This window comes from Lampris incognitus, chromosome 8 (assembly GCF_029633865.1).
Source record: "Lampris incognitus isolate fLamInc1 chromosome 8, fLamInc1.hap2, whole genome shotgun sequence".
In the NCBI taxonomy this organism is placed as follows: domain Eukaryota; kingdom Metazoa; phylum Chordata; class Actinopteri; order Lampriformes; family Lampridae; genus Lampris; species Lampris incognitus.
In genome coordinates, this window is record NC_079218.1 from 45,008,541 (window position 1) to 45,029,867 (window position 21,327).

General features: G+C 48.3%; 1 protein-coding gene and 1 non-coding gene across 2 annotated transcripts in view; both read left to right on the forward strand.

The window, feature by feature from the left end:
• Positions 1-21,327, forward strand: part of fryb (furry homolog b (Drosophila)) — a 92,969-nt gene that overhangs the window by 45,403 nt on the left and 26,239 nt on the right. Inside the window, exons 18-37 of the mRNA XM_056284202.1 lie at positions 93-219; positions 2,934-3,044; positions 3,493-3,657; positions 5,321-5,407; positions 5,637-5,896; positions 8,366-8,555; positions 9,135-9,259; positions 10,680-10,737; positions 10,983-11,074; positions 11,934-12,106; positions 12,438-12,598; positions 12,761-12,871; positions 14,038-14,192; positions 15,687-15,786; positions 15,913-16,084; positions 17,163-17,419; positions 17,549-17,695; positions 18,764-18,932; positions 19,795-19,885; positions 20,542-20,612. Of these exons, the coding sequence (XP_056140177.1) occupies positions 93-219; positions 2,934-3,044; positions 3,493-3,657; positions 5,321-5,407; positions 5,637-5,896; positions 8,366-8,555; positions 9,135-9,259; positions 10,680-10,737; positions 10,983-11,074; positions 11,934-12,106; positions 12,438-12,598; positions 12,761-12,871; positions 14,038-14,192; positions 15,687-15,786; positions 15,913-16,084; positions 17,163-17,419; positions 17,549-17,695; positions 18,764-18,932; positions 19,795-19,885; positions 20,542-20,612 (2,822 nt within the window). The remainder of the gene's footprint in view (positions 1-92; positions 220-2,933; positions 3,045-3,492; positions 3,658-5,320; positions 5,408-5,636; positions 5,897-8,365; positions 8,556-9,134; positions 9,260-10,679; positions 10,738-10,982; positions 11,075-11,933; positions 12,107-12,437; positions 12,599-12,760; positions 12,872-14,037; positions 14,193-15,686; positions 15,787-15,912; positions 16,085-17,162; positions 17,420-17,548; positions 17,696-18,763; positions 18,933-19,794; positions 19,886-20,541; positions 20,613-21,327) is intronic.
• LOC130117347 (U2 spliceosomal RNA) lies at positions 20,842-21,031 on the forward strand. The gene has a single exon (XR_008810646.1). It is a non-coding gene; the product is annotated as a U2 spliceosomal RNA (small nuclear RNA).

Below are 21,327 nucleotides of genomic sequence, written 5' to 3' on the forward strand. Positions count from 1 at the left end.
CTTGGGATCAATGAGATTGTGCCTCTTGCACAGTATGATCACTTATTTATCAAGGAAGTATCATTCGTATCAATGTCTTTCCCCACCCTCAGACTGACAGTCCACATGGACGACGAGCTGCGCCTAATTTCCCAGAATTCCCTTCAGAGCTTGCTGCTGGACTTCTCAGACTGGAGGGAAGATGTCCTGTTTGGTTACACGCACTTCCTTTTGCGAGAGGTAAAATCTTGGGAGGGATTCTGATCATGTGAAGATGGGAGACGTTTGACGACCATTAAACTTTGGAGGGCATTATATAAGACCAAAAACCATCACACAAAAAAAAATCAAGATTCATTTTTGTTGCTGTAATCTGTGCTGTGAGTGGTCCCTCATTAGCATGTGGCTCATTTCTACCCTGAACGTTATCTAGTACAGCAGTTATATTAGAGGATATACACTGATGAGCCAAAACACTATGACCACTCACAGGTGAACCGGATAACGTTGATCATCTCCAAAAAAAGGCACATGTCAAGGTCTGGGTAGATTACCTGGTAAGCGAACTATCACTTCTCATAGTCAGTGTGTTGAGTGGAAGAGAAATGGGCAAGAGTAAAGACCCGAATGACTTTGACAAGGGCCAAATTGTAATGGCCAGATGACTGGGTCAGAGCATCTCTGAAATGTCAAGGCTTGTGGGGTTCTCCCAGTCAGCAGTGGTAAGTACCTACCGACAGTGGTCCGAGGAAGGACAAACCATAAACCGGCGACAAGATGTTGGGTGCCCAAGGCTCATGGATGCGCGAGGGCAATGAAGGGTATCCCTTCTGGTCAGAACTGACAGAAGGTTTACTGTGGCACAGGTCACAGTAAATTTTCATGATGGTTACAGGAGGAATGTGTCACAACACTGTATCACAAGCTGCTGCATATGGGGCTGTGTAGCCGCAGATCGGTCAGAGTGCCCAGGACGACCCCTGTCCACCATCGAATGCACCTACAATGGGCACCTGAGTGTTGGAACTGGACATGGGAGCATTGGAAGAAGTTCGCCTGGTCTGCTGAGTCCAGTTTTCTTTTAGATCACGTGGATGGCTGTGTATGTGTGCACCATTTATCTAGGGAATTGATGGCACCAGGTTGCACTCTGGGAAGACAACAAGCCGGTGGAGGCAGTGTGATGCTCTAGGCAATGTTCTGCTCGGGAACCCTGGGTCCTGCCATTCATGTGGACATACTTTGACACATGCCACCTACTTAGATATCATTGCAGACCAGGTACACCCCTTCATGGCAGTGGTATTCCCTGATGGCAGTGGCCTCTTTCAGCAGGATAATACTCCCTGCCATGCTGCGCTTATTGTTCAGGAACAGTTTGGGGAACATGATGACATGTTCAAGGTGTTGACCTGACCTCCAAATTTTCCAGAGCTCAATCCAGTTGAGCATCTGTGAGATGTGCTGGACTGACAAGTCCAATCCATGGTGGCTCCGCCTTGCAATTTACAGGACTTGAAGGATCTGATGCTAATGTTTTGGTGATAGATAACACAGGACACCTTCAGGGGTCTGGTAGAGTCCATGCCTTGGCAGGTCGGCACTAATTTGGCAGCACATGGAGGACCAACAGCATATTAGGCAGATGGTCATAATGTTTTGGCTCATCAAGTGTATATTGTCACAATATTATGACACTTCTTTATGCATGCTCAATAATCCAGGTAAGAAAATCAAAGAAAGAAAGTAGACTTGGTTCATCTGGACACAACGTTTACTCAGAGAAATGTTTCATCACTCATCTAAGTGACCTCTTCAGTCTCTACTGACTGCAGGTATCCTCACCCTTAGAAACAATACAGCGGTCATTGGTCATCAAGATGCCATACCATCGAGCTGACAACATCCCCACTGACACAGCGGCCAGGGAAGGGGAGAAATCCCACATTAAACAGGCCCTGGTTAAGTGGGGTTATACTAACTGGGCGTTTGTCAAAGCCAGGAAGACGCCCAAACAGTGCAGCAGCCGATCGATGAGAAGAGAAGAACAACAGCTGTCTAAGCGTAAGCCAGTGGTGATGATGTGGCGGCAGTGTCTGAATCAGTTTAGATGCGTATTTTCCAAACATCACATCTCAGTTGCTTTCAAACCCCAAAACACACTGTGACAGAAGTTGGTCCACCCCAAGGATCAGGTCCCCTGTCACAAACAGAGTAATATAGTGTACCCTGTTAAGTGCCAGGAGGATTGCCGTGACTTGTACATTGGGGAAACCACACTGGTGAAGAGGATGGCACAACACAGAAGAGCTAGCACGTCAGGCCAGGACTCCACAGTCTACACCATCTACAGGCCAGTGGCCACTCTTTCAAGGATGAGGATGTGCACATCCTTGATAGGGAGGAACGCTGGTTTGAATTGGGGGTCAAAGAGGCCATCTATGTGAAGAGGGAACGACCATCCTTGAACTGAGGGGGGGACCTAAGAGTACATCTGTTACCATCTTACAATGCTGTGATTACAACCATTCCCCAATCCTCTGTGAATAGTACACATTGCCATTGTAACTCTAGTTAATGCTCACGGCAATTTGCATATGAATCTGATCGTTGGTTTCAGTCGTTATACCACTGTATTGTGTATAAGGGTGGGGATACCTGCAGTCAGCTGAGACTGAAGAGGTCACTTAGATGAGTGATAAAACGTTTCTCTCAATAAACATTGTGTCCAGATGAACTGATTCTAATTTCTTCAATATCTCTCAAGCAGCTTGCTAACAAACCATCATCGTACCTGCTGACAGCTGAGCAGGAAGTACATTTAGTTTGTGCAGCAGTATATCAGCAGACATAGACATGTCTAATGACAGGGACTTATTATATAATGGCTGCCACATATATCCGTTGGTGCACACATTTGCGTGTCTGTTATGATGTTGTCCTTCCCCTCCCAGGTTCAGGACACCCACCAGGGTCTGCAGGATGCATCCGTCAAGCTGCTGCTCCAGCTGCTTACCCAGTGGAGGCTGGCCTTGCACCAGGGGAAGGTGCGAGGTGGAACTGAGGTGTGTGTGGATTACTTACCCAGTACACAGGATATGATGTACATGTAACAACCCTGGTGATTCAGGGGGAGAAAGTGAGCTATTGCATGGAAGGACATTTCATACAACATGCTAATACACAAGGTCCAACCTGTAACCTGACGGGCCCCCCCCACACACACACACACAACCACCTCCACCCTAATCTATGATTCTGTCCTCAAATGACATCTTTTAACGGTCAAAGTTCGAGGCAAAATTTACAGACAGACTTCTCTGTATACTTTTCCTATTTTATTCATGTTTGAAAAGCACTTCATCACATCGTTTTCTAAAGTGTGAGAAAAAGGTTATCATGATATTTGTCTGAGTGAGTCGTATTTGTTATATGTAACATTTATTCTATTGTCTTTGTACTCTTCTGTTTCACCGTCCTGCTCCCTCCCTCTCTCTCCTCTGTCTCCGCCAGGCCAGCCCCAGACTGCCGGAGAGGAGCCCTCACTGCTCAGTGCTCCACGCCGTTGAGGGTCTGGCTCTGTTGCTGCTCTGCTCCTGCCAGACCAGCACGAGGAAGCTTGCAGTTGGTGTCCTTCGAGAAATTCGCTGCCTCTTCACAGCTTTGGGGCACGCCGAGGTACACGGCACGAAACCTGCATGTTATTCTCATAATTTTTACCACTGAGCATATTGGTCATTATATGATTTTACTCACCAGTTTCACTGTGAAAATTCTGGGTGTGGGGCCGCTGCTGAATGCTGCTTTAAAGTAGCATCTTTTGGGGCTGGAGATTTTTAAAGCTGTCCTTAAATCAACAACAAAACAACCCTCGTGCCTCAGTTAGACTGTGTACATAATGTTTCCCTGTTATCTGTGACCTCTCACTTCCCCTGGTCGGGTATTAGTATGGACGATTAATACTACCTACATTAAGTAAGATGGTCATTCCTGCAAGTTGAAGCAGGAAGTAGCTCAGCATGGCAATGAACCGTTGTAATGGGTATTTCAGCTAATAACATTAAACGTTCACCGTCGTCTTCACCTCTAAATAATTGGGTTAAACTGGCCTCGGTAAAACACGCCTGATGCTCGTGTACAAGACGCCATTGTAAAACTGTTTCCAGCAGTGTTGCCGCGTCCAAAACCTCAACAAAAAAGCAGGTTGAGGAAAATCATATCATAACCGATATGTGCGATGGCGTAAGCTGCGAAAATAAGACGCAGGTTGTGAAAAACCAAAATTTATTACTTCCAGGACGAAGTGGGGTTACCCTACGCTTTCAGAGCAGAGAGGAGAAACAAACCAATCAGAGTGTGACCATCCAGTGGCGATAACAGAAGACTTGTCATTTTGGCATGCCGTCATGCCAAAATGACAGCATGAGTTATAAATCCATGCTGCTTCACAGTAATCTCTTTGACATAGTAGCAACTAGAAAGCCTCCCCTCTCAGCATTAAGCCCCCTTTTTTGCACCATGTTCCTCTCCTGAGCTGGCATTAGCACAGTGCTCCTTAAAGAGGCCTGTGTACACCACCTAACTTTTTAACCAACCACACACGTTTAATAGCCGGTCAAGTATTTCACCAGCCAAGAAAGATAGAAATTAACCTCCAGAGAGCACTTGTTTGTCAAAGTGAAAATCAAAATAGAGGGCGCCCAGGTAGCGGAGCGGTCTATTCCTTTGCCTACCAACACGAGGATTGGCGGTTCAAATCCCCGTGTTTCCTCCGGCTTGGTCGGGCGTCCCTACAGGCACAATTGGCCGTGTCTGCGGGTGGGAAGCCGGATGTGGATATGTGTCCTGGTAGCTGCACTAGCGCCTCCTCTGGTCGGTCGAGGCACCTGTTCAGGGGGGAGGGGGAACTGGGAGGGATAGCGTGATCCTCCCATGCGCTACATCCCCCTGGCGAAACTCCTCACTGTCAGGTGAAAAGAAGCGGCTGGCAACGCCACATGTAGCGGAGGAGGCATGCGGTAGTCTGCAGCCCTCCTCGGATCAGCAGAGGGGGTGGAGCAGTGACCGGGACGGCTCGAAAGAGTTGGGTAATTGGCCAAGTACAATTGGGGAGAAAAAAGGCGGGGGGGGGTCCAAAAAAACAGATAGTTCCTCAAGCCACAGTATTTTAGAAATGTCCCTCACCGGTTAGATGGAAGGGGAAAAGACAGAGTGGTAGACAAGGAGAGAGGAGAACGGGTGGAAAACCATGTGACCTTGGGTGTGATTCCAGATTTGGCATCTTTGAAGTGTGATGCCGTTGTAAAGAAGAGCTGTTTCTATAAATGCCTTTCCCTTCCAGGACGATGACAAACCCATGATAGAGATCATGGACCAGCTGAGCCCCGCTGTGATGGACAGCTTCGTTCACGTGGCTGTCTCCGAGTCGGTGAGAGCATCTTTTAACCCATTTTTAGACTTTAAAAGTGGGTTTACCAGTCATATGTGGATTTGTACACAAATAGTGCAGGAATAAAGATTAAACATCACTTCTTTGGTGCTTGCCATTTATCTTAAGTTAATCTGCTCTCTCGATTCCCATGCCTCCCATCCTCCCAACGGTCAGCTGCATCCCCTCTCCTCTTTTCTGACTCCTCTGGTTTTCTCTGCTCGCTCAGGCCACTCTGCCGCTGAGCCACCACGTTGATCTGCAGTGGCTGGTGGAGTGGACAGCTCGGCTGGTGAGCAGCGCCTATGATGTGAAGAGCCCCAGCCACGTCTGGATCTTCGCCCAGTGTGTGAAGGACCCCTGGGTGCTTTGTCTGCACAGCTTCCTGCGACAGGAGCACCTTCCCAAGCACTGCCCCATCGCTCTGGGCTATGCCTGGCCCTACGCCTTCACACGGCTACAGCTGCTGATGCCCCTGGTTGACCCTAAGTATGAGAGCACGCCTTACTTTTACATTTTACTGTTACATTTACGATGCAGGCAGAGCGGCACGGTGGTTAGCGCGGTCACCTCACAGCAAGAAAGTCCTGGGTTCGAGCCCCGGGGTAGTCCCACCTTGGGGGTCATCCTGGGTTGTCCTCTGTGTGGAGTTTGCCTGTTCTCCCCTTGTCTGCATGGGTTTCCTCTGGGTGCTCCTGTTTCCTTCCACAGTGTAAAGACATGTAGGTCAGGTGAATCGACCGTACTAAATTGTCCCTAGGTGTGAATTTGTGTGTGTGTGTGTGGGGGGGGGGTGTAGGTGGGCCCTGTGATGGCCTGGCGGCCTGTCCAGGGTGTCTCCCTGCCTGCCACTCAATGACTGCTGGGATAGGCTCCAGCATCCCGTGACCCTGAGAGCAGGATAAGCGGTTTGGATAATGGATGGATGGATGGATTTACGATGCGGGCATGAACAGGGTGTCCGCAGGTCCCAAAAAGGGTCCTAAAACGGCTTAAATTATTGCGTTTACTCTTTAGCAGGTTTTTGATATGCCATTTTAAGTCCTTCAGTTATTTCAGGCGTTGAATTTTTGTGGTTCATTGCAGACATGGGCCTGGTCATGCACGAGTATGCTCTAACGGATTTCAGATTGTTTTAATTTTTATATGTAGTTCAGCTGCAAAATTGACCTGATGTTTGATTTCGTCTGGCATTAAACCTGACCTAGCTGAGCCTGATCCAGATGTAACGTGTGATCTCTACATTTTGCCATCACATTGTGCATCATACTTCAGCACATTGAGAGTGATGAAGACAATGTGATCTGCTTGATAATTCTTCCTGTTTAATGTCTTTGATTTTGGTAACATTGCATTTAATAATCAAACCAGTCCATTTCCCTCTTCTTTGTCATGCAGTGAGTGCTTTTCTTTTTCGTTTTTTTACCTTTTTTCCACTGAGTGAAAGCTGTTATCCTGAGCAGTCTACAATAAGAACACTAGAAGAAGCACACAACTGCTGTGTAACCAGCATAATGAGCAGCTAATATTAGGAATCACAAAGATTCCTAATATTACGGTGGTCCAGTGGTTAGCGCTGTCACCTCACAGCAAGAAGGTCCTGGGTTCAGGGGTCATCCCAGGTTGTCCTCTGTGTGGAGTTTGCATGTTCTCCCCGTGTCTGCTGTAGAGTTTCTCCGGGTGCTCTGATTTCCCCCACCATCAGAAAGACATGCGTGTTAGGGTTAATGCTCCTGTCTGTGCCCTTGACCGAGGCATGGCAAGACGAACTGGAGTTGGTCCCCAGGGTGCGGCACGGCGGCTGCCCACCGCTCCTAGCTACACAGCTAGGATGGGTTAAATGCTGAGAGGAATCTCCCTACGGGGATCAATAGGGTATATCGAAATCAAAAAAGAAAAAAATGAATCATAGTGCAATGACAGTATCCCCATGAACACAGACTGCCTAAAGGAAGTTGACTAAAGAAACAGAAGGGACTTTTTGAAAAGTCAGAGTTGTGAAATGAAGTTATGAGTCAGGGGAAAGAGAATACCATGTTCTTTCTCTACCAACTCTGATTCACCTAAGACCAAAAGCACTGATGACTATTACCCCCATGCACCCTGTGCATGGACTACATTCCTGTCACGACCTACTGGCTCCCATTCTGTCTCCTATTTGCAATCGGCACAGCTGTGTAATCCACTACTGGACAGAAACAGTGGACATTTCCTCTTGCAAAATGAAAATGATGAATGTATTGATTGTGACACTCATTTATTGACCTTACACATACCAAAAAAAAAGCACACAAGTATTGTCTTTTAAGCAAATCAACAACTACACTTGGCCACAGTCGGAAGCCGGGTGTGGGTATGTGTCCTGGTCGCTGCACTAGCGCCTCCTCTGATCAGTCGGGGCGCCTGTTCGGGGGGGGAGGGGGGAACTGGGGGGAATAAAGAGGCTATGATCCCGTTAAAACCTAACATCTCAGGGCGTCCGGGTCACATAGCGGTCTATCCCGTTGCCTACCAACACGGGGATCGCCGGTTTGAATCCCCGTGTTACCTCCGGCTTGGTTGGGTGTCCCTACAGACACAATTGGCCATGTCTGCGGGTGGGAAGCCGGATGTGGGTATGTGTCCTGGTCGCTGCGCTATCACCTCCTCTGGTTGGTCGGGTTCCCGTTTCTGGGGGGGGGGGGGGGGAATAGCGTGATCCTCCCATGTGTTATGTCCCCCTGGTGAAACTCCTCACTGTCAGGTGAAAAGAAGCGGCTGGCGACTCCACATGTATGGGAGGAGGCATGTGGTAGTCGGCAGCCCTCCCCGGATTGGCAGAGGGGGTGGAGCAGTGACCGGGACGGCTCGGAAGAGTGGGGTAATTGGGTACAATTGGGGAGTAAAAGGGGGGTGGGGGTGACTTAATATCTCTGAGCGCCTGTCTCTGTCCTCATTCTCTGCTTTGTCTCTCGGCAGCAGCCCAGTGAATGCCAAGAAGACCAGCACGGCGGGCTCCAGCGACAGCTACATCCCTCTGTGGCGGAACTACCTGATCCTGTGTCTGGGCGTAGCCAAGCCGAGTATCATGTCCCCTGGTCACCTCAGGGCCTCCACCCCAGAGATCACTGCCACCACGCCAGACGGCAGTGTCACCTATGACAACAAGGTGTGTGTGTGTGTGTGTGTGTGTGTGTGTGTGTGTGTCTGTAAGAAAGGAGTCATTGACTGATTGGTTAAATGGCTGATTATTTGATTCGTTAGTTAATTGATTGGTTGATTTTGAAAGCCCTGCTGAGGAAGTTATAGCGAAACTGCACTTTAAAACAAGATAAAATCACAATATCCCGATGGAGTGCTGAGGCCTAGTTCTATTACGATCCCTCCACTGTCGAGGCATTTGGTGAGAAGGGGGTCCAGAACAGCAGAAGTTGTGGATTAGTGATGACAAAACTATAACAAGCATTACACAAGTCTGGAAAGTCTGAAAAATTATGGAAAATTAAAATACTTACAGCTTATTAAAATTCTAGACAATTATGGCAACAACATAGGACCCTTGTGCACATTCAACCGGTCATTATAATACACACACACACACAGTCATTTCACAGCTCTGTTATTGCAGTGTATTAGTGTTAGTTTGTGTTACTGGTGCTGCATTTTTTGAAAGATTTGTAGAGTTAAAGTGACAAATGACTCGTGTCTGATCCACGCGTGTGTGTTGTGTTTTCGTTTCATTTGTCAGGTGATAGGCACGCCTTCCGTCGCCTGGCTTTTGAAACAACTGGTCCCGTTAATGAGAAGCGAGAGTTTGGAAATCACAGAAGCTCTGGTGCTGGGCTTGGGACGCACAAACGCCTTGGTCTTCAGGTATCGTAACACACACCCGCACAACCCGGCTAACACACACACACAACACACACAGAGCAGAGCGAGATTAAGTCCTCTTACCTCCGGCTTGGTCAGGCAGCCCTACAGACACAATTGGCTGTGTCTGAGGGTGGGAAGCCGGATGTGGGGATGTGTCCCGGTCGCTGCACTAGCGCCTCCTCCGGTCGGTCGGGGTGCCTGCTCAGGGGAGAGGGGGAACTGGGGGGAGTAGCGTGATCCTCCCACGTGCTACGTCCCCCTGGCGAAACTCCTCACTGTCAGGTGAAAAGAAGCAGCTGGTGACTCCACATGTATTGGGGGAGCCATGTGGTAGTCTGCAGCCCTCCCTGGATCGGCAGAGGGGGTGGAGCAGCGACCGGGACGGCTCGGAAGAGTGGGGTAATTGGCGTGGTACAATCGGGGAGAAAAGGTGTGTGGGGGGGAATAAGTCAACCTCCATATTAAAATTAAAATCCTAACCCCACGATGCAAAAGAAAGGTGACAGGAATAATTCCGACCCATCTAGAATTATTTCTTCTTCACTAAGATGGCAAACTGTAGCGCCATAGCTGAATGGTTACAGCACATACCACACGGTCCCAACCAACACTGGTTCGATTCCAGCCGACGACTTTTATTCCACGTCTTACCCCTCTCTCCGTCCCCCGTCTCCTGTCTACCTCTTCACTGTCGCCATCTGAGAAAGGTCAAAAATACCCCAAAAAATATTTTGAGACAGCAAACTGTATATCCCACTTGACCAGTGGGTCAGAGATCTAAGGGCGGGGTCAGGGTTCAAGGCCGCTACCTAAACGAGAACTCAAGAGATTTCCACCCATACTCCGTTTCTAATTAATAACTATTTTTTTTCTCTGGGAGCGAGGGATGGTTAACATTTTTTAAACGCTCCCCAGCCCCGCCAGCTCTTACCCCGTCCATCTTGACATTTTCTTCGTACCTGAGATAAGCGGCATACCTCCGGGACATTCTTGGTAGAGGGAAAAAAAAGGCCGCGTCGCTGACGTACGGGAGGTGCCGCACAAAGGAGAGGCCTATCTCGTTTGTTTGGAGGATAGAGGTTCTATTGTGAGAGAGGAGCGCTTTCGTTTTCTAAGGGAGTCTAAATTTAACTCACTGTACTCTGCAGAAGGGATGTCATTGTTTTCCAGAGATTAACCTCTGCCCAGACAGCGTAGGCACAAACCCAAAAATCTAACATATGAGGGTATTAAAGATTAAAGGTTCATTGGCATGTGACTTTTTTTTTTTTTAATTTGAATGTGGTGAGGAGGAAATGGGGTTGTTTTCCGTCGGCTCATAATGCCCTCGGCTTACACGGAGGGGAAATTTGTGATCGGATGAGCTCAGCCAATGAAACAAACTAACATGGCGACTCCCTTGCTCTGTGTGTCTGAACAGGGAGTTAGTGGAGGAGCTCCATCCGCTGATGAAGGAAGCGCTGGAACGTAGGCCGGAGGTAAGAAGATACCGCAGAAATGCACATGTGCACATGCACACCAGTTACAGAAGTGGACTGGAAATGAAGTACAAGAATAATTGGGTTACCAGGGGCATCTATAGAGCATATAAGGATGTTCATATACGCCTGAAAATACAAAACCTCCCTGTCACTTAAACTGGTTTAGAGAGTCCAGAGTGTTTGTGAAGGGACAGGCCTACACGGGGAAGGTAGGCTGATGTCTGTGCCGTGTGTGTTCCCAGAATAAGAAACGGCGAGAGAGGAGGGATCTCCTCAGGCTGCAGCTGCTCAGGATCTTTGAACTGCTGGCTGACGCTGGAGTTATCAGTGACAGGTAGCGCTCTCACACAAACGTACACAAAACACACACAATGTCACATGTACAAGGATATTTCTTTTTGGACCCCCCCCCCTTTTTTTTCTCACCAGTTATACTTGGCCAATCACCCCACTCTTCCGAGCTTCCCTGGTCGCTGCTCCACCCCCTCTGCCAATCCGGGGAGGACTGCAGACTACCACATGCCTCCTCCGATACATGTGGAGTTGCCAGCCGCTTCTTTTCACCTGACAGTGAGGAGTTTCGCCAGGGGGACATAGCATGTAGGAGGATCACGCTGTTCCCCCCAGTCTATCCCCCCCCACCCCCTGAACAGGCGCCCTGACAGACCAGAGGAGGCGGTAGTCGCTAGCATAGCGACCAGGACACATACCCACATCCGGCTTCCCACCCGCAGGCACAGCCAGTTGTGTCCGCAGTGACGCCCAACCGAGCCAGAGGCAACATGGGGATTCGAATTGGCGATCCCCGTGTTGGTAGGCAACGGAATCGACCGCTACGCTACCCAGATGCCCTATTTCTTCCCTTTGTTTTGGCCTTTGACTTGTTCACCTTTGTTAAACCAGAGATAGTGGACATAACATACATGATCGTCAGTCTGGCACCGCTTCACAAACGGCATTCAAACCATGTAGCTGCTACAGCACACCCACATAGTATTCTAGTATTCTGGAGCGTACCGCGCTTGGCTCGAGGCAACCTCAACCATTTATCCTCTGCTTTCTGAAGTTTTTGCCAAGATTTTCCTCCTTACAGCCTTCCAAGTTCTTCTTCTCTAACCTTCAAGGAACCCCCTGTGCTCTCATAAAACCTGACGGATTACCCCATATAATCTCTCTCCTCCCTCTCTCCAAAGTACCAATGGGGCGCTGGAGCGTGATTCCCTGGCGCTGGGAGCCTTGTTCCTGGAGTACGTGGACCTGACCCGGATGCTTCTGGAAGCCGAGAACGAGAAGGAGCTGGACGTGCTGAAAGACATCAGGGCCCACTTCAGCGGCATGGTGGCCAACCTCATCCAGTGTGTCCCGGGTAAGGAACTGTCACAGACTGACTTTAAACACCACCTTACTGTATCATAAATACTGTATAAACTGTTTTATGACAGTTTATAGACAAAAAAGGTAGAATATAAAATGGCAAACACGTGTGGAAATCAGCATACAGAACACTGTTTCATGGGGAAAGCATATAGGAGGTTAGTCATGAGCCACTGAAGGCTCCGTGTTTTCATTTAGTGTTGAGTTGGAATGAAAACCTGCGTACACATGACCCTCCATGGCACATGGTTGAAGACCACAAGAACGATCTGTGCATGCTACGGTGTTTATCTCTTTCTCTCGTTGGCTCTCTTTCTCTGCAGTCCACCATAGGCGCTTCCTCTTCCCCCAGCAGTCTCTGAGGCACCATCTCTTCATCCTCTTTAGCCAGTGGGCGGGCCCCTTCAGTGTCATGTTCACACCCCTCGATCGCTATAGTGACCGCAACCATCAGATCACGCGGTACCAGTACTGTGCTCTGAAGGTGAGCACTCACAGACACACACACTAAGTCCAAATACCAGTAGCACATGGTAGGGGTAACCTCTGCAATGCGTATTCTTCTCGCTGTATTTAACCGAAACATTGACCTTGTCTGTGTTTTAACTCTTTTGCTGAGTTTCTTTTTTCTACTCATGTTACCCAGGCCATGTCAGCAGTTCTGTGTTGTGGTCCAGTGTTTGACAATGTGGGTCTGTCCACTGACGGTTATCTCTACAAATGGCTGGACAACATCCTGGCCTGCCACGACCTACGGGTAGGTCACAGCATAGGGATCGCCTCTAATTTATTGCACGGGAGGGGCGGGCGTCTGGCAGTGGCGCCCCCAAGGGGGGGCCAAGGGTGGCCACGGCCACCCTGATACTATCCCTGGCCCCCCCGCTGGCCCCCCCAGCCATGAGTTGCATATGCGGAATATGCTTCTGATTATGCATAATATGCTTCTATCTGATATTTTGCATTAGGTGCTGTTCATTTAAATCAATAATGTATATTTTTCTTAACTCTCATATTGACAGTTTTCCACTAGGCTATACAGTATACTACAACAGCATCATAGAATTCCCGAAATTCAGTCATGGCTTTTGGTTTTGGTGTGCCACCCCAAGATTTTCAGTGGCCCCATTTGGCCACCCCTATGAAAAATTTCTGGGGGCGCCACTGGCGTCCAGGTGGCGTGGCGGTCTCTTCCATTGCCTACTAACACGGGGATTGCCGGTTCGAATCACCATGTTACCTCTGGCTTGGTCGGGCTTCCCTAAAGACACAATTGGCCGTGTCTGCAGGTGGGAAGCTGGATGTGGGTATGTGTCCTGGTCGCTGCACCATCGCCTCCTCTGGTCGCTCTTGGCACCTGTTCGGGGGGGGAATAGTGTGATCCTCCCATGCACTACGTCCCCCTGGTAAAACGCCTCACTGTCAGGTGAAGAGAGCGGCTGGTGACTCCACATGTATTGGAGGAGGCATGTGGTAGTCTGCAGCCCTCCCCGGATCAGCAGAGGGGGTGGAGCAGCGACCGGGATGGCTCGGAAGAGTGGAGTAATTGGCCGGATACAACTGGGGAGAAAAAGGGGGAAAGAAAAAAAATTGTTGCACGGGAGCCCTCTATGTCTGTGTGTTTTAGAAACTATATCTGCAGTCAGCCTTCCCACAGTGTTGCTTGTGGGGAGAACATGAGCCGGTTCTTCAGTGTCTTCAATACCTTTGGGGGAGCCCCGAAGATGAATCAGACAACTTCAGTGTGCTGTCAACCTAGCTTACTCTCACCTCCCATTCCAGCCCTCCCCCTTCCTAGGTCATTTTATGATTTTAACAGTGGATTTTTGATAGTATGTAATAATCTCTGTCTTTAATATCTTATTAGCAATGACTTGACTTGCCTATAAGGAGTTACACTCATGTGCCGCCGGCGTGTTCCTCTAGGTGCACCGTCTGGGCTGTGAGGTGGTGATCCTGCTGTTAGAGCTGAACCCAGACCAGGTCAACCTGTTTAACTGGGCAGTGGACCGCTGCTTCACGGGGTCATACCAGCTGGCCTCCGGCTGCTTCAAAGCCATCGCCACCGTTTGTGGAAACAGGTAGGGAATCACAATGGTTCAAGCGCCGACACCCTCGAGGCATTCTTTACAGTGATTATGGGCCCGCGTGTGTTTACGAGGTGACACGAAACCCTTTGTCAACAATTTGTCACATAATACTGATGGTGAAGTACACACTCGTGTTATTATGGCTTTTTTACATAAGTCAACAATGCATATGTACTGACTGAAAAACTCTCTTGAGTATGGTATGGTTACATAGCGAATTTGAAAAAATAATTAATAATGTTACGGTATTAATACAGCTATCAATATCTTATGCCAAATTATTAGAGCCTATTACAAAAAACTAACAAAAACAAAAAAGTCTTTATCAATTAACAAGTCCGAGTCCTCATCTCCAACTTCCGAGTCTGAATGCGGCCAATGCTCGAGTCCGAGTCCGAGTCATCAGTGCTCAAGTCCAAGTCGAGTCATGAGTTCTGATTTTCAGGACTCGTGACTCGAGCATTGGGTACTACAACACTGACTGGAGGAGGCATGTGGTAGTTTGCAGCCCTCCCCGGATCGGCAGTGACTGGGATGGCTCGGAAGAGTGGGGTAATTGGCCAAGTACAATTGGGGAGAAAAAGGGGGAAAGACTACATTCATAATTATCTTAAGAGCTGAAGTAGCAAACAATAAAGCACAGCCATGGTCAGAGCACTATCAGAGTATTTAGCTAAACATTATGTGATTTATGAAACACAACAAAAGTCAATACATCACACACATGTTCTAAACACATTGTGGGGACAGCCAACATCAGTGCAGACATTTTTTAGCTTTCTTGGTTAAGATCTTATTGGTACCTAGTTGTGAGAGGCAACGCAAATTGACAAAATGCTGAGAATAATTTGTGGGGCAAGAATAAGTGTGAGTGTGTCTCCTCTTATGAATTACATTTTCAGGGATCAGGTTTCTTTCGTGTACCTGCGTACACAAAGAATTTCGTTTCTCCCAGCCCACAGTGGTGCGACACAAAAGACAAAAACACACATCTGAAATTTCCCGAAAACGACACCACCAAAAACAGTGCGAACAGAACAATTCAAAAAACAAACAAACCCGTAAACAGTCAACAACACAGTCCACCCAGTGCAACGCAGTCCAAAAACCGTCCAGAGAACGAACGCCAGCCAGGATGACTGTCGGGACTGCCAGTCTGCATGGGCTAGCGGTTAGCTTAGCCTGCTCCGCTTCCGCGTCCTGTCAGAACGCCCTCAGTGCTTCCTCTTCGGGCGCAGCTCCGGGAGGGGCCGTGGTCCTTGGGCCTACCTGACGGAACAGACCGAGCCCTCCCAGCCGATCCAACGCCGGCTCTCCCAGCCAGACACCTTCGACGCACCTCTCCGCACTCCACACGACAACACAAAAACACTGCAGTCGATGCTAGGCGAGGCCGCCGCCAGACCGCCTCAGTGTTTCCTCTCGGGTGCTGCTCCGGGCAACCAGAAACACCATTAATAACCATGTGATTTTGTGCATATTCAGGAATTACCCTTGTGACTTGGTGACCTTGCTGAACCTGGTGCTGTTCAAGGCCTCCGACACGAGCAGGGAAATCTACGAGATTTCGATGCAATTGATGCAGGTACACTTACACACATAAACAAACACACAAAAACACAATAACTTATTCGGCGCTCATACGCCGGCGTTATAGATCGAAGTAAAATGCGACATGATTGGCTATAAGGGTTGAATGATGTGTCCGCAGGTGCTGGAGTCTAAGCTGTGTGCGTACTCTAAGCGGATGGTGGAGCAGAAGCCAGGGAATATTCTCTACGGAACCCACGGCCCCCTGCCTCCTCTGTACAGCGTCAACCTGTCTCAGCTCTCCACCCAGCTGGCCAGCATGTTCCCGGAGCTCACCCTGCCTCTTTTCTCAGGTACAGCGGGTCCACCTGGGGGTGGGGGTGGGGGGGGCTGTGTAATAAGGTACAGCATAGCATCCTCTGTCAATGTGTCGCAGTGTGGCATGCCGGCCGCACAGCAGAGAACGGGAAGGACTTGGCCCAGGGTGGTAAATAAAGACAGCATGGAGGATTGTGGGAGCTGTGCTCCCGGACCTGGATGCGGTGTGCGGTGTAAGCTGGCCGCCTATGGAGGAAAGCCAGCAAAGACACAACACACCCAGGTCGCTGTCTTGTTTGTTCCCTTGCCGTCGGGAAAAAGATACCGCACTGTCAAAGCCCAGACTAACAGGCTGAGGAACAGCTTCTTCCCTAGAGCTGTAGCCTCCATCGCCCCCCCCCCCCCCACACACACACACACACCTGCCTATAGCTGCTGAGGGCTAACTGGTCCTAAAGCCACTGCAATATGGACCACTATGTGCAATAATCCCATGCGCTATGTTGAGCTTTAAAAGCCGCTGCTATCTTTTATTGTCTCATTGTGTGTTCTTGTTTTTAATCTTGTTTTTTTAATCATTTACTTTGTCCAGTGTTTACTTTGTCTCTTTGTCTAGTGTCTACTAGTCTGAGAGTCACCAAACAAAATTTTGTTGTGTGCGCACAATGACAATAAAGCATCTTATCTTATCTGTTGTCCCCAAATCAGTTTAATTCATTTGACCTCTGTTTGGTAAGACATCAGGGGTCAGTATTGTCTTTTTTCATCGCATTTGTCTAAGATGTTAGATAAGCTTGTGTATGAATCCTACAATAACCCCTTCCTCGATATGGACTGACACAAACACACAACAAAATCGATCTTTTAAAGAAATTAAACCAACTACAGTTCAAATGTGTTGCACCATTTAGCATACAATTCATCAAATCAAATCACTGAATTAAATTTAATAGATTTTACTACATTTTTGTATATCTCATAATCAAAGTGCACATGGCCGGGCCGGCTGGTGTACTGCTGCCCATTTGAGTTGATCATCAAGTTTTCTATGTTTGGTTGATTTCATTTTGTGCCTGACATGTCTTCTCCTCTCGCTCTTTCTCCCCTGTGCAGAGGTGAGCCAGCGTTTCCCCACCACTCACCCCAACGGGAGGCAGATCATGCTCTCCTACCTTCTGCCTTGGCTCAGCAACATCGAGCTGGTGGATACGGGGCTCCTTCCCCCCGCCTCCAGCCCCTGCACCCCAGAGGAAGAGTCTCATGGCCAAGGGCACAACCTGGGCCTGTCCCCCAGTCTGAGGGGTAACGGCTGGGGCTCCCTGCAGGCCACCTCACTGGTACTCAACAATCTCATGTTCATGACCGCCAAGGTAAGGAGAGGCCACAAGGCTCTCTGTATGTCTCTCAGAGTTAAATGTCCACCCTTTCAAAGATAAACCTCTGTCCTTTCAGCACCAAAGATTCCTATAATGTTGCTTTTTTCCCCCCCTTGTGATTAGTACGGAGACGAGGTCCCTGGCCCTGAGATGGAGAATGCCTGGAATGCTCTGGTGTCCAATGAGAGGTGGAGCAACAACTTGCGGGTGGCCCTTCAGTTCCTCATCAGCTTGTGTGGAGTCAGCAGTGATACCACTCTGTTGCCCTACGTGAGTTTATTAACTAACTGACACTCAGCGCTCCATCATTAAAACTCAGATTTGTGATTGTGGGTCTGGCTACGTCAGGCTACTGGCTTTATTTACATTGTGATTTATCTGAATGAAAATGTTCTTTTCACTTGGAAAGTTGTCCGAGCGTTGGACACATTGACTGACAGTGTGTCAAACCGAAACATTAAATATTAAATGTATTTTGAAGATTGTTTGAGATTTATCATGTTTATAAAAACTAGAGTGAAACAAACCCTTTAATACACTGTAAGAAGGAAGAAGTGGGTTTAGAAAAGAACAACAAACCATCCCATCTACAAGATAAACTGTCAGTTTGAATGTAACCAAAACACATATAAACTGAACATTCCAAGCTGGGGGTAACGCAGGGATTCGAACCACCGATTCCTGTGTTGGTAGGCAATGGAGTAGACCGCTACACTACCCGGACGCCCCGAAACCAGATTTTGTTAAGGTCATCCAGTTAAATGTCAAGTGAGATCAGATTCTGATTCTGATTCGGGGCGTCAGGGTAGTGCAGCGGTCTATTCCATTGCCTACCAACACAGGGGATCGGCGGTTCGAATCCCCATGTTACCTCCAGTTTGGTCGGACGTCCCTACAGACACAATTGGCCGTCTGCGGGTGGGAAGCCGGATGTGGATGTGTCCTTGTTGCTGCACTAGTGCCTCCTGTGGTCAGTCGGGGCACCTGTTCAAGGGGGAGGGGGAACTGGGGGGAAATAGCGTGATCCTCCTGAACGCTACATCCCCCTGGTGAAACTCCTCACTGTCAGGTGAAAAGAAGCGGCTGGCGACTCCACGTATATCGGAGGAGGCATGTGGTAGTCTGCAGCCCTCCCCGGATCAGCTGAGGAGATGGCTCGGGAAGAGTGGGGTGGTTGGCTGGATGCAATTGGGGAGAAAAAAGGGGGGGATCTTGTTCCAGATATAAAAGAGCTATGACTCAAAACGTATATTTTTACAATATTGTGTAGTAAAAGTAATATTTTGTGTGACATAGCGTGTCCCGAGAGTGAGATGTGTATGCGTCTCCCTGTCTTAGATCAAGAAGGTGGTGATCTACCTGTGTCGGAACAACACCATCCAGACGATGGAGGAGCTGCTGTTTGAGCTGCAGCAGACCGACCCAGTCAACCCGGTGGTGCTTCACTGTGACAACCCGCCCTTCTACCGCTTCGCTGCCAGCAACAAGTCCTCCGTCTCACACACAGGTCAGAGGGCAACGTCCTGTCTTGGCTGGTTCGGTCTGTCAATTAAACGTTGACGGAGTCACGTGTCATTTGTTTTATGTGAGTCGGTGAAGATATCCAGTTTGAAGACAGGCGAGGGTTTGTTGGACATATGGGGCTGGTTTTGTGTCACAGCTTTGCCCTGATTCAACTCGGAGATATTCAAATGAATTTCTTTATTACTGCATGGTAACTAAAAGAAACATGCTTAAAAAAACTTCGATATTGTCTCAAACTTTGCTACAAGTTTAAACCTTAAAGTCTTTTTTAAGAAAGGTGATTTGTGTAGCAGGGTGTGTTTAAGTGCTATGAGGAAATGTCTTGGTGCGTGCTCAATAGTCCAGGTAAGAAAATCAAAGAAGACCTCTTCAGTCTGAAGATGTTACTTAGATGAGGGATGAAATGTATCTGTCGGTAAACATTGTATCCAGATGAGCTGATTCAACCTTCTCTGATCATTCCCCAATCCTCTGTCAATAGTCCACATGGCCATTGAAACTCTAGTTAATGGTCACAGCAATTTGCATATGAAACCGATCGTTGGTTTCAGTCTTATGCCACTGTATTGCTTATAAGGGTGGGATACCTGCTGTCGGCTGAGACTGAAGAGGTCACTTAGGTGACGCTGAAACGTATCTGTCAATAAACGTTGTGTCCAGATGAACTGGTTCAACGTTCTGTGATGCTGTGAGGAGAATGTGTGCAGCAGAGAGGGGTGTTTGATAAGGAAGGTACGCGCTAATGAGAAGACAGTTGGACGTTTTCTCACAAGTTGTTTTAAATGAGCAATGTTTTCAAATAAGTTTAGTCCTAATCAACGTCTCGTGTTATTGTTATTGTATAGGTACCACTTCCAGTAGTAATACAGTGGTTGCTGGTCAGGAGAACTTCCCAGAGACGGATGAAACCAAGCTGGCCAGAGAGAATGAAGAGAGGTCAGTGCTAACGCCTGTCATACCCATCTAACATATATTAGCTACCACTTTAAAGAAACTAGTAGACTTTTGCCCCTTTTCCACTACATGGTACCGGCTCGACTCGACCTTTCCATTACTGGAAAGTACCGGTATTTTGGTAACTGTTACCACTTTTCTGGTGCCACCTTTGTCAAGGTTCCAAAAAAACTGGAGCGGGTACCAAAATCAATGCAGACCAGCTACACTGAGGGGGTATTGCTGCAGTAATGGAAAACAGCACACTGCGAGTCCAGTTCAGTCCAGTTGAGCCGGTACCATGTAGTGGAAAAGGAAAAGGGGCATTTCACAAATTTCTTCTTCTTTATTGTTAGGATGACTTTGCAGCCCGTCCTATGAATTCATATTAAGCAACAGATCTTAATACATTCCTACAATGTGTGTTTGCTCTGCAGTGAGCAGGATCTATTTTCTTCAGCAGTCCACAGTCGCACACATGTTAGCACTGAGCTACAGGGCAGATGCCCACTTAACATTTTCCATCATTTGTGAAGCACTGTGAACACAGCCACTGTCAAACTATCAACCGAGCCATCACCAGTCTCAGAACTGTGCACAGCATAGGTGTGAAACCTCTCAAATTGTGCCGCAGTATCTAATGTGGTCTGTGTCAACAGGGTCAGGGCTCACAACCGGCTGGAGTCTCGCTACAGCAACAGTTCTGGAGGCTCCTATGAGGATGAAAAGAGTGAGTTGCCATGGTGCTCAAGAACTGAATGATTGCACAGACACGCACAAACATCATGGACTTGTGGTATAATATTTATGTGATCCCACACTTGTGAGCACGCACGCACACACACACAGGAACAGCCCCACAGTCAGTCAGATTTCCTCTATTCACTCCATCGTATTAACCACTTAAACCCCATTATTATTATTATTATTATTATTATCACTTACGCTATATGAGTCTTCTCGCTTCTCGGCCTTTTGGCTTAGATCAAGTGTAGTATCTGTTCTTACCAATCTAATATCTGATGTGTTCCCTACCCAGGGACCATATATTAAACTGATTTTGGAACAGGGAGATGGAATAGGAACTTGCTCCGTCCATTCCACGCATCGACCTGGTATTGCCGCACCTCCAGGAACGGTGCACCCCTCTTTATGGGCGGCACGGTGGCCCAGCGGTTAGCGCTGTTGCCTCACAGCAACAGGGTCCTGGGTTCAAACCTCAGGGTTGTCAAGTCTTGGGGGGGGGTGTCATCCCAGTTCGTCCTCTGTGTGGAGTTGGCATGTTCTCCCCGTGTCTGCGGTGGGTTTTCTCCAGGTGCTCCGGTTTCCCCCACCATCAAAAAGACGTGCATGTTAGGGTTAATACTCCTGTCTATGGCCCTGATCAAGGCATGGCAAGACGAACTAGAGTTGAGCCCCCTTACCTATTTCCTGGCTTGAAAGGA